Source organism: Egretta garzetta, unplaced genomic scaffold, assembly GCF_000687185.1.
Source record: "Egretta garzetta isolate BGI_Z169 unplaced genomic scaffold, ASM68718v1 scaffold528, whole genome shotgun sequence".
Lineage (NCBI taxonomy): Eukaryota > Metazoa > Chordata > Aves > Pelecaniformes > Ardeidae > Egretta > Egretta garzetta.
Window position 1 is genome coordinate 10,004 of NW_009260490.1, and position 11,849 is coordinate 21,852.

General features: G+C 51.3%; 2 protein-coding genes across 2 annotated transcripts; one reads left to right on the forward strand and one right to left on the reverse strand.

Moving 5' to 3' along the window:
• Positions 1-459: 459 nt before the first annotated feature.
• Positions 460-1,383, reverse strand: LOC118452830 (olfactory receptor 14C36-like). Its single transcript, XM_035899744.1, has one exon. The coding sequence runs from the start codon at positions 1,381-1,383 to the stop codon at positions 460-462; it is 924 nt and encodes a 307-aa protein (XP_035755637.1).
• A 9,254-nt stretch (positions 1,384-10,637) lies between these two features.
• Positions 10,638-11,618, forward strand: LOC104131095 (olfactory receptor 14A16). The gene has a single exon (XM_009644219.1). The coding sequence runs from the start codon at positions 10,638-10,640 to the stop codon at positions 11,616-11,618; it is 981 nt and encodes a 326-aa protein (XP_009642514.1).
• The last annotated feature ends 231 nt before the right edge of the window (positions 11,619-11,849 follow it).

The following is an 11,849-nucleotide window of genomic DNA, read 5'->3' on the forward strand; positions in this document are numbered from 1 at the left end:
ATATCGAGCTGCCAGTGCTCTCAGGCCCGTACAGCAACACAAGGGCTCAGAAGGAGAGCGTGGAGGTGGAAATTGATTGGCTCAGAAAGACCAAGCACTGGTGCTACCTGGCAGTGCTGCTCCGCATGAACTTTTTTCCCCTCCACCTCTGCATACAGGCACTGCTCCTGTGGCTCCAAGAAGGTCTCAGATAAAGAATCTCAGACAAACAGCTCAGTGCAGGGTCGCTTATTTTGTTTTAAAACAGAGGGAGCATGGCTCATCATGATGCAGTCTCTGGGTCACACAAGACAGGTAGATACGGAATTAGAAATGGTATGAATAATGACAGTTCTTTGTGGACAACATTATTACAACTAAGAAAAGCTAAAGCCAAAAGAACCCATCAAAGACATGATGGTCCTATAGTGCTTTACATTTTGAGTGATATGGAGAAGACAATGGGAAGCTTGTTGCTGCTTAAAAACATCCCATCATCTGCTTCCACACTGCATCCTTGAGCTCCCTGTTCCTCATGCTGTAGATGAGGGGGTTCACTGCTGGAGGCACAACTGAGTACAGCACTGCCATAACCAGATCGAGAACTGCGGAGGAGATGGAGGGGGGCTTCAGATAGGTAAATATGGTAGTGCTGATGAACAGAGAGACCACAGCCAGGTGAGGGAGGCACGTGGAAAAGGCTTTGTGCCGTCTCTGCTGAGAGGGGACCATAAACACGGATGTGAATATCTGCACATAGGACAGCACAATGAAAATAAAACACCCGACGCCTAAACAGGCACTGACCACAATAAGCCCAAACTCCCTAAGGTAGGCATCTGAGCAGGAGAGCTTGAGGATCTGGGGGATTTCACAGAAGAACTGGTCCAGAGCGTTGTCATGGCAGAGTGGTAGTGAAAATGTATTGGCCGTGTGCACAAGAGAATTGAGGAACCCACAGGCCCAGGCAGCTGCGGCCATGTGGACACAAGCTCTGCTGCCCAGGAGGGTCCCGTAGTGCAGGGGTTTGCAGATGGCAACATAGCGGTCATAGGCCATGATGGTGAGAAGAGAAAACTCTGCTGAAATGAGGAAGAGAAACAGAAAGACCTGAACAGCACATCCCAAGAAAGAGAGGGCCCTGGTATCCCACAGGGAACTGGCCATAGCTTTGGGGACAATGGTGGAGATGGATCCCAGGTCAAGGAGGGAGAGGTTGAGGAGGAAGAAGTACATGGGGGTGTGAAGGCAGTGGTCGCAGGCTATAGCACTGGTGACAAGGCTGTTTCCCAGGAGGGCAGCCAGGTAGATGCCCAGGAAGAGCCAGAAGTGCAAGAGCTGCAGCTCCCGCTTGTCTGCAAATGCCAGGAGGAGGAACTGCGTGATGAAGCTGGTGTTGGACATGTTCCCTTTGTGCACCAGGACCTTTCCAAGAAGGAAAAACACAATGATAAGTTAGGGGAGATTTCTTAGACAAAAACCCCATGCCATTTCTCATGGCCACCCCCCTCCCTCAGCAGAACGGGGAATGTTTCAGCTGATTTCACAACCCTACCAAATCAATGACATGGTGCCTCAGAGCTTGGGCACTTTGTTCCAATGAAGACACCTCCAAGGCAGGACCCTCAACGTTGCTGTCAGAACAGAAGCTGACCTGCACCCTCTGTCAACCCCAGAGAGCAAGAGCAACATGGAAAAGTGGGGAAATAGGGAAAAAAACCTGCAGTGCTCAAAAAAAAAAAAAAAAAAATGCAGCAAGAAGAAAAAGGCAGGTGGGTGTTCATGAAGCCTTCTCCTTACCCTGCTTTGCTCTCCACCTCGCAGACAGTGACACTGTAGGACAGTCACTTTTGTCTGGTTTGTGATGTGTTAATCGTAGGACACAGGCACTTCTCCTAGACTGGAGGTGCAGCTGCCAAGGGTGTCTCATGCCCTGCATCCCATGGCTTTAGGGAATAGGCTCTGCTGGATAGGAGAGGACACACGGTGTCCACTCCAGAGAAGGTGCCTGCACTAGACGGGATGGCAGGGAGGTTCCCAAATCCACCCTGCCAATGTGTTTCTGGTAGCAGCTCCTGCTCACTCCCTGCCCAATTCTCCGTCTCTGTTGCCAGGAGCTATCCCTAACAGAATCTGTTTCTCTGTACCCATGACTCTTCCATGCTCACAGACCCCATCCCACTCACCGTGTGCTCAGCTCTGCCCTGCAGACCCCTCCTGGCAGCAGCTAGAGAGAAGCTCAGACACGTGCTAATGAGAACTGGGGTCTCCGTGTGTTTTCCACAAGGGCAAAAGAAATTCCCATCTCCCACTGCCCACCCAGTCAATTATGAAGAGAAAACTGAAAACACAGAATACTTGCCTCAATGTGGTTTTTGTTTTGTTTTGTTTTGTTTTTTTTACAAAAGGACCTTCAAATGTCTTTGGGATGATCTGGAGCTCTGAAGAAACTGGATCCAAACAGCACCCTGTTGACAGCAGGGAGATCTAGACCCGCCTTGTCAATGGTTGCTTCTTCACCCCACAGCTTCTCCCTGCAGAACCATGGGCACTTTGAGTGTGGACTCTGGCAGGAGGCAGAGTCCTTTACCCCAGCACACAGCCCCCTGGGGTGCAGGGACCTTGCTGGGAAGGACAGCCCTGGGCACCCCTGCCTGCACACCCACCTTCACACCCTGCAGCCCTCCCTGGTAAAAGGCAGCTGTCATGCCCTGTCCCTCTGATGGGGCAGCATGGAGTGCCTGCTCTGCAGCACATTCTGATCCTCTACATTAGATGAGCTCTGAGAGGTGTACTTACATATCATGTAGGCTGTGTGATGTGCCATCTTTAGGAGATCCCAGAAGGATCAGCAGATGCAATGACCTGCAGCCACAGACTTACTCTTTGTCAAGACTTTTCTCCCCACAAGCTCTCAGCTTTGCCACCCAGCAGAATGCTTGTAAACCCTCCCTGCCTCACTCCCCACCCCTCGGTGCCTGCAGGCAGTGCCCTCAGCCCTGCTGCACTTTGCAGAGGAGCTGCTCCTGGGCAGAGCTGTCTCTCTGCAGTGCTGCCCACTTGCCAGGAGCTCACTTTGTCCCAGGAGCCCAGCCCAGCTCAGCAGCAGAGGACCAGCCCAAGGCAGCATTTGCACTTCCCCCTCTGGTCTCCCTCCGGCTGTCCCTGGGGCTCCAGGAGAACCTGCTGTGAAACAGGCTAAGGTCATCCCTGATGTTCCCTCATGCAGTTGAGGAGAGGCACTTATTACGAATGCTGTTATTTCTCCTGTAAGGAAAAGACTTGGGCATGAGAACCACTTTCTCTTCATGCAAATGCAACATATCATTTGTGGGTTTGTAGTCCTGGGGCTAGAAGGGGATTTATCCCCCTCCTATGCAAAAAATAGGCACCTGCCTGTGCGATCCTGGTCTCAGCTCCCATGGCAATGAATGGAGATGGAGGGCAGGACTGGGCTGTTCACACACAACACCTGGTGACATTTCAGGTGTCAGGGGTGGTTGAAGATAGGTGCAGGCAACTGCAAGCTCTAGTGGAGCAGTTCAACATCAGGGGGAATCCTCTTAGAAGTTCCTGGGAGTTTTCTTTGGCCAACTGAAATGGCAGTTGACGCCCAAATTAGGGCAACTGAACCTGTCATGATGAACTCATGATGTTCAGGGCAGCCTTTAGAGTTAGTCATCTGAACAACTGGAGTCATGTGCCACAGGGAGAGCTCAGGCTCGCTCTTTCTCTTCACCATCAGCTGCATTTACTGGGTCTCTACTCACTGTATTGGCAGTTGTCTCATGTTCATCCCACATTGCCTTACAGAATTCAGAGTATCTATTGAATTTCATTTTTAAATGCAGACCCCAGGGCTGCATGAGATGCCAAGGCTTTCAGAGACAGCACAGGACCAGTGATGTGTGGCGTTCCTCAGGGGTCAGTACTGGGACCAGTGCTGTTTAACATCTTTATTGGTGACATGGAGAGTGGCATTGAGTGTAGCCTCAGCAAGTTGCCAATGACACCAAGCTGTGTGGTGCAGGCAACCCGTTGGAGAGAAGGGGTGCCATCCAGAGGGACCTTGACAGGCTTGGGAGGAGGCTTGTGAACCTCATGAATTTCAACAAGGGCAACTGCAAGGTCCTGCACATGGGTCAGGGTAAAAAGCCAACCATGTCCTAGGCTGCATCAAAAGCAGAGTGATCAGCAGGGTGAGGGAGGTGATTTTCTTCCTCTACTGTGCTCTTATGAAACCCCAGCTGGAGTACTGCATTCAGGCATGGGGGCCCTAACATAAGAAGGACATGGACCTGTTGGAGTGATTCCAGAGAAGGACCACAAAGATGATCAGAGAGCTGGAGCACCTCTCCCAGGGAGACAGGCTGAGAAAGTTGGGCTTGTTCAGCCTGGGCAAGAGAAGGCTCCAGGGACACGTCATAGCAGCGTCCCAGTACCTGAAGGGAGCCTACAGGAAAGCTGGAGAGGGACTTGTTACAAAGGGATGTAGTGATAGGACAAGGGGTAATGGCTTTACACTGAAAGAGGGCCCACCCAGATTAGATTCAAGGAAGAAATTCTTCACTAGGAGGGTGGTGAGGCAGTGGCACAGGTTGCCCGGAGAAGTTGTGGATGCCCCATCCCTGGAAGTGTTGAAGGTCAAGTTGGATGGGGCTTTGAGCAGCCTGGTCTAGTGGAAGGTGTCCCTGCCCATGGCAGGGGGGGGGGAACTAGATGATCTTTAAGGTCCCTTCCAACCCAAAGTGTTCTGTGATTCTATGACCAAGAGGAAAGCAATGCCCATTCAGTGTGCATGTGTGACAGACACCCCAGACAGCACTGCAGGGAGTGTGGTTTGGTGCCTGTGTTCCACTGACTGTTGCCATCAGTCAGAGGCATCAGTCATCAGATGCCATCAGAAGGGCCGAGACTGTCCCTTCTCTACCCAACAGCCGCAGCTATTGCGTGAACATGAAGCACATGAGTCTGGGATCTTTACTCACACCCATGGTGATAGAGTCAAGGAACACTTGAATCCTTTTCACTGTGTGCCTGGTTACATCTTGTCTTCAAGGACAGCATCCATCAAGCACAGCAATGATCCTTATAAAAACTCAGTCGAAACTGAAAGGGAATGCAACGGGAACCAAGATGAGCTGGTGCTTTATCAGGAATAGTTCAAGAAGACAGAGAATGCACGTAAAACAGGGTAGGTTTAGACTGGATACAAGGAAGAAATTCTTTACAATGAGGGTTGTGAAACACTGGCATGGGCTGCCCAGGGAGGTAGTGGAGGCCCCGTCTCTGGAAACATTCAAGACCGGGTTGGACGGGGCTGTAAGCAACCTGATCTAGTTAGCGGTGTCCCTGCTCACTGCAGGGGGATTGGACTAGATGAGCTCTAGGGGTCCCTTTCAACCCAAAACATTCTATGATTCTATGATTCTATGATCTTTCAAAGATAGTATAGCATTTTGGCGGACTCACCTCAGTTGGGAGCTAAGCCCACACATCCTCTCACTCACAAACCTCTAACACCCAGTGAGATGGAGGAAGATAATAGAAATAGAAAAAGGTGACTACCTACTTAAAATCCCCCTCCTCTCTGTTTTCTTGCTGACAATGAGGTCATATGGCCTGCAATATCTCTTTTGTCACTGTGGGTCATGACCTCCCAACCTGTCGTGCACCCCCAACCTATTGACTAGGGCACAGAGTGAGAAGCAGAGAAGGCTTTGATGCAGTGCAATCACTGTTCTGCAATACCTACAACGTTAGTGTGTTATCAGCATTGTTTTGGTCACAAATCCAAAACACATCACCAGAAGAGCTGCTGTAAAAAGAATTAACAGCCAGCCATAGTACAAGAGAGGGCCTCAGTATGACCTCGGCTTCCTCTCTCAGCACTCTTGCACACAGACCCTCGGTCCCATGCGCTGTTCAGGGCTGAGTAACCCCTGACTCAATCCCCATCCACTGCTGGTTGTTCTCCTCCATAGTCCTGCCTCAAGACATGAAGTCCTGGGAGACCTTGTGCTAAAGACAGAGGCAAAGAGGGCATAGAGCACCTCACACCTATCTACATCTTCTCTTACTGGATGTGGCAGTGGCCACACACTCTTCTTCCTTATTCTTTATCTGTAACATCAGTATTGCCGTGGTTTAACCCTGGCCAACAACTAAGCACCACACAGCTGCTCACTAACTTCCCCCACCTCAGAGGGGGGAGATAATAAAAAACAAAAAGTAAACCCCTTGGCTCGGGATAAAGACAGCTTAATAAAACAGCAGAGGAAAGTAATAGCAATAATAGTAGTAGTAATAATAATGGAATACACAAAACAAGTGATGCACAATGCAGTTGCTCACCACCCACTGACTGATGCCCAGTCTGTCCCCAAGCAGCGATAGAAGTCCCCCAGCCAATTCTCCCCGAGCATGACGTCATATGGTGTGGAATAACTGTCCTGGCTGTGCCCCCTCCTAGCCTCTTGTGCACCAGACAGAGCTGAGAGCTGAGAAGCCCTTGTCTAGTCTAAGCCCTGCTCAGCAACAACTAAAAGCATCAGTTTGCTAGCAACATTCATAGAATCATAGAATCATAGAATCACTTTGGTTGGAAAAGACCTTTGAGATCATCGAGTCCAACCTTTAACCTAACCCTGCCATCCCACCACTAAACCATGTCCCTAAGCACCTCATCTATCCTTCTTTTAAATACCTCCAGGGATGGGGACTCGACCACCTCCCTGGGCAGCCCATCCCAGAGCCTGACAACCCTTTAGGTGAAGTTTTTCCTAAGGTCTAGCCTAAACCTGCCATGGCTCAGCTTCAAATCATTCCCCCTCGTCCTATCATCTGTTACCAGGGAGAAGAGACTGACCCCCACGTCACTACAGCCTCCTTTCAGGTAGTTGTAGAGGGCGATAAGGTTCCCCCTCAGCCTCCTCTTCTCCAGACTAAACAACCCCAGTTCCCTCAGCGGCTCCTCATATGACTTGTGTTCCAGACTCCTCACCAGCTTGGTTGCTCTCCTCTGGACATGTTCCAGCAATGCAACATCTTTCTTGTAGTGAGGGGCCCAAAACTGAACACAGTATTCGAGGTGCGGCCTCACCAGCACCGAGTACAGGGGCACAATCACTTCCCTACTCCTGCTGGTCACACTAGTCCTGATACAAGCCAGGATGCCATTGGCCTTCTTGGCCACCTGGGCGCACTGCTGGCTCATATTCAGTCAGCTGTCAACCGGTACCCCCAGGTCTTTTTCCACCAGGCAGCTTTCCAGCCACTCTGCCCCAAGCCGGTAGCGCTGCATGGGGTTGTTGTGACCAAAGTGCAGGACCCGGCACTTGGCCTTATTCTTCTCATCCTCAAACTAAAACAAAGTTCTGTGCCTGCTACCAAGAAGAAAATTAACTCTATCCCAGCTGAAACCAGGGCAAGTAGTAACAGCAAATATCCACTCCAGGGAAGGTTTGACTTGCCTACAACTATCCTTGTCTCTAAATTCCTCCTTTGAAGCGAGACCCTCCATCAACCTCCTCAGTGTTTTCCTGTTTCTGTGGAGCTTCCCAGTGAGTTCCTGTCATGCTGTGATGGAGGCACACTGAATATCATTGACCTGTTCCTTGACTGTATCATCAAGGGGGTGAGTGAAGGGTTGGGAGAACCAGCAGAGGTTGAAAACACAGGCCCGGGACTGGAGACCCTAGTCCAATGTGCTTCCTGTTCATGGACTGCCTACATCCACTGGATAGGGATGGAACAGACCTGCCAGGCCTCGCTGCAGCTGTGGGAGTGTTGCTCGCACGCAGACACTGGATCTTTCTGAGATGCCCTGTGGTGTCTGTTTGCTTGCACAAAAAATAAGGTCAGCTTTCCTGTTGGTCCTGTGTTGTCCCAGAAAACTCATAGGCACTTGTGCTGGAGAGCCTTGACATCTAATGTAGCTCTCACTGCTGCATGTACTTGTCCATGAAATTGAATAGCTCTAATGAAACTGTGGTGTGCATGGGAGGGAGCTGAGACTCCTTCCAGCCCCAGAACTACAATCCCTGCATGAGATTCCTCTGTTAACTCAGATGAATCCCTTCCCTCAGCACAGGTAAAGGGTGTCCCTTCCTGTCATTGTCCCAATGTCCTGTCCGATGGTGGAAAAAGAAAAAAATTATTCTTAAACCTAATGGCCTCTGAGAAAAGAAAGACATTTCTGTAAAGCAGTGTCTCTGCAGAGGTGAGAGAGGGAAGCTTAGTTATTACTTTGGTCTCTTTCCAAGTAGTTTCCTGGGGAGCCCAGGGACACCTGGAGAGAGTGCAGGGTGGGGTGGGGAGGGCAGAGAAAGTGCGGCCCTGGGCTGGTCCTCTGCTGCTGAGCTGGGCTGGGCTCCTGGGAGAAAGTGAGCTCCTGGCAAGTGGGCAGCGCTGCAGAGAGACAGCTCTGCCCAGGAGCAGCTCCTCTGCAAAGTGCAGCAGGGCTGAGGGCACTGCCTGCAGGCAGCGAGGGGAGAGAAGAGAGCCAGAGAGAGGTTGCAGGCAGCCTGGAGTGGGAGGATGCTGAGAGCTCACTGTTGGAGAAATCTTCACAGTTGGTGTGGTAAGCCCCTGGGTGCAGGGCAATGCAGCTACAGTTCCTGGATGGATCTCATAAATCTGGGATAGCCCAAAGCCTATAGTAACTGCCAGAGCGCACACACTCCTTTTATAGGAGTTGGGGTCCCTTGCTCATGCACAGATCACACTGGTGTACATGCAGTTTGTGCCATACGTGCTGTCTCCTTAGGACGCCTTCTACCTTTTTTGCTCCTTGGGCCTTGCACAGGTGCATGGTGTTGTTCGTCTGCAGACCATGAGGGCGGGATCTTCTGAGTGGTGGGAAGCAGTGGTGCAATGGCAATGTCGAGACAAACTACATTCAGTAATGGTTCTCTACAGGGAGCTCCCCAAGAGGAGCTGTGCATGGAAGGAGTGACCCCTACCAGGTCTGGACAGGGTCCTTCTGCTCTTGAGAGGGTGCTCTGTGGTTCATGGTTGGTTACAGCTCCAGATGACCCCAGGATATTTCCAAGGGGATTTTTCAAGAAGGACATCAAGGCGGGGGCTACCTCAAGGAAATTATTTTTCCAGGGTCTGTGCATTCAATTTCCTGCTGTGGTTGTGGGGGAAATGATAATGGAGCTGTCAGGTTTGCAGAAGAGATCGAGACTCCTACAGCATTACACTGAGAGATCAGTAGCTCTGAGAGGAACCTGATAAAGTCCCTTTACCCATTCCATTGCCTACAGACAGCCCCGTCAATTCTGTGGCCTCCACGGTGTTCATCTGACCGTCTCCTTAGGAATTCCCAACCCAGTGATGCTCCTGGGCAGTGCCCTGCTGCCAGGAGGGGTCTGCAGGGCAGGTGTGAGTGCACAGCAGATGGGATGGGGTCTTTGAGGAGGGAAGGAAGCATGGGGACAAGGAAAGGGCTACCAGCAGGGACAGCTCCAGGCAGCAGAGACACGGGCAGGGGGTGAGAGGAAAGCACTGACAACAAAGGCTGGGAGGACAGATCTGGGGACCTCTCTGCCATCCCATCAGTCAACATGCTTTTCCCTTAACAAGTCCCCTGGTTTCGTCTCCCACTCATCAAAGCCTCTTCCCTCAAGGCCTTGGGGTCCAGGGCAGGAGCAGCCTCCTCTGTAGGCAGACAGGAGACTCACTTTCCTGAGTGCCCATCTATCCCTCCCTGGCCTTGCCTCACTTCAGAAAAGCACTGGGGCATTTTTCCTTCTTTTTCCACCTATCCTGGCTGCTGCTGCTCTTGTTTTCAGGCTTGCTGGGGATGGGGTTTGCAGCAGCAGCTCAGCAACTGACCCTGAAGGTCCTGCCATGCAGATGGGCCCATGGGAGCAAGGTGTCCAAGCCCCCTTCAAACCTGTCGGTCTCTGGGCAATGCAGTCCCTGGGGTGGGGATAAACCTGACTTTCCGATAAGGACACCCCATCGTCAGGACATCCAGAAGTGCAGAGCTCTTCCCTGGGGAGGGGAGTGTGGAGGTCATCTCAACTTTGAAATTGGATTCCTCTGCTCTCAGCAGTATCTGATTTCCTTTCAGGGAAACATCTGAGTGAGGTCGTCCTCCAGCTCAAAGATGTGCCAGCTCAAAGAGCAGCTGGCAGCAAGGCTGATAGGCTGGGTCTCCTACCTGTGCTCTAAGGCTCTGTCCCTTTGCCTCCCAGGGCTCTCAGCATAGTCCTCATAGCCTAGCAGAAATTCCAGGGATGTCTACCTTCAAAAAACAATCTCCAGATGTGAACACGGAAACAGCAAAAAAGAAACTACTTTCCCCCCCCCCCCCATCTGTTCTGCAGACAGATGAACTGGAAGGAGCAATGCCAAAAAGCTCTCTAGCGTCAAGAGTGGGTTTAATCAGACATCACTCCTGGTTCCTATTTCCCTGTTGGTGCACAGCAGGGCTGACTCCTCCACAGAAGAATTCCCTGCTCCCCATTGCACCCCAAGCCAGCACCGACCAAAGCCAGGGATCTACACAAGGTCTTAATGGAATGACAGGCCGTGTGTGTGTGCGTGTGTGTCTGTGAGGAATAGGAGAGGTTTTGCTTAGAGAAGTCTGTCCTCACTTGTCACTGCATATTCCTCCTTAGCTAGGCCCCTGCGCCCCAAGGAATCAGATGTCCAATAGCAGCTCCACCACCAAGTTTCTCCTCCTGGCATTCACAGACACATGGGAGCTGCAGCTCTTGCACTTCGGGCTCTTTCTGGGCATCTACCTGGCTGCCCTCCTGGGCAATGGACTCATCATCACCGCTGTAGCCTGTGACCACCACCTCCACACCCCCATGTACTTCTTCCTCCTCAACCTCTCCCTTGTCGACCTGGGATCCCTCTCCACAACTGTCCCCAAATCAATGGCCAACTCCCTGTTGGATACCAGGACCATCTCTTTCTTTGGATGTGCTGCTCAAGTCTTTTGGTTTCTCTTTTTAGTTGTAGCAGAGTATTGTCTTCTCACTGTTATGTCCTATGACCGCTACATTGCCATCTGCAGACCCCTGCACTATGGAACCCTGCTGGGCAGCAGAGCCTGTGTCCACATGGCAGCAGCTGCCTGGGGCAGTGGCTTTCTCTATGCTGTCCTGCACACGGCCAATACATTTTCACTTCCCCTCTGCAGAAGCAATGCCATAGACCAGTTCTTCTGTGAAATCCCCCAGATCCTCAAGCTCTCCTGCTCAAATGCCTACCTCAGGGAAGTTCGGCTTCTTGTGGTTAGTGGCATTTTATTCTTTGGGTGTTTTGTTTTTATTGTGGTGTCTTATGTGCAGATCTTCAGGGCTGTGCTGAGGATCCCCTCTCAGCAGGGGCGACACAAAGCCTTTTCCACGTGCCTCCCACACCTTACTGTGGTCACCCTGTTTATCAGCACCTCATTTTTTGCCTACCTGAAGCCCCCTTCCATCTCCTCCCCATCCCTGGATCTGGTGATGGCAGTGCTGTACTCTGTTGTACCTCCAGCAGTGAACCCCCTCATCTACAGCATGAGGAACCAGGATCTGAAGCGTGCCTTGAGGGACCTATGTGACTTCAGCATCCATAATGTGTCCATTATTTTTATAGGACTTCGTTGTGGTTCAACCTTGCCTGGCAACTAAGCACCATGCAACCGCTTGCTCACTCCCCCCAAGTGGGATCGGGGAGAGAGTCAGACGAATAAAAGTGAGAAAGCTCGCGGGTTGAGACAAAGATAGTTTAATAGGGAAAGCAAAAGCCACGCACACAGGCAAAGCAAAGCAAGGAATTCATTCCCTGCGTCCCACAGGCAGGCCGGTGCTCAGACATCTCCAGGAAAGCAGGGCTCCATCACACGTCATGGTTACTCGGGA

Bases quoted from the DNA above. Each gene is read 5' to 3' on its own strand.
- LOC118452830 (XM_035899744.1), bottom strand. From the start codon at position 1,383: ATGTCCAACACCAGCTTCATCACGCAGTTCCTCCTCCTGGCATTTGCA.
- LOC104131095 (XM_009644219.1), top strand. From the start codon at position 10,638: ATGTCCAATAGCAGCTCCACCACCAAGTTTCTCCTCCTGGCATTCACA.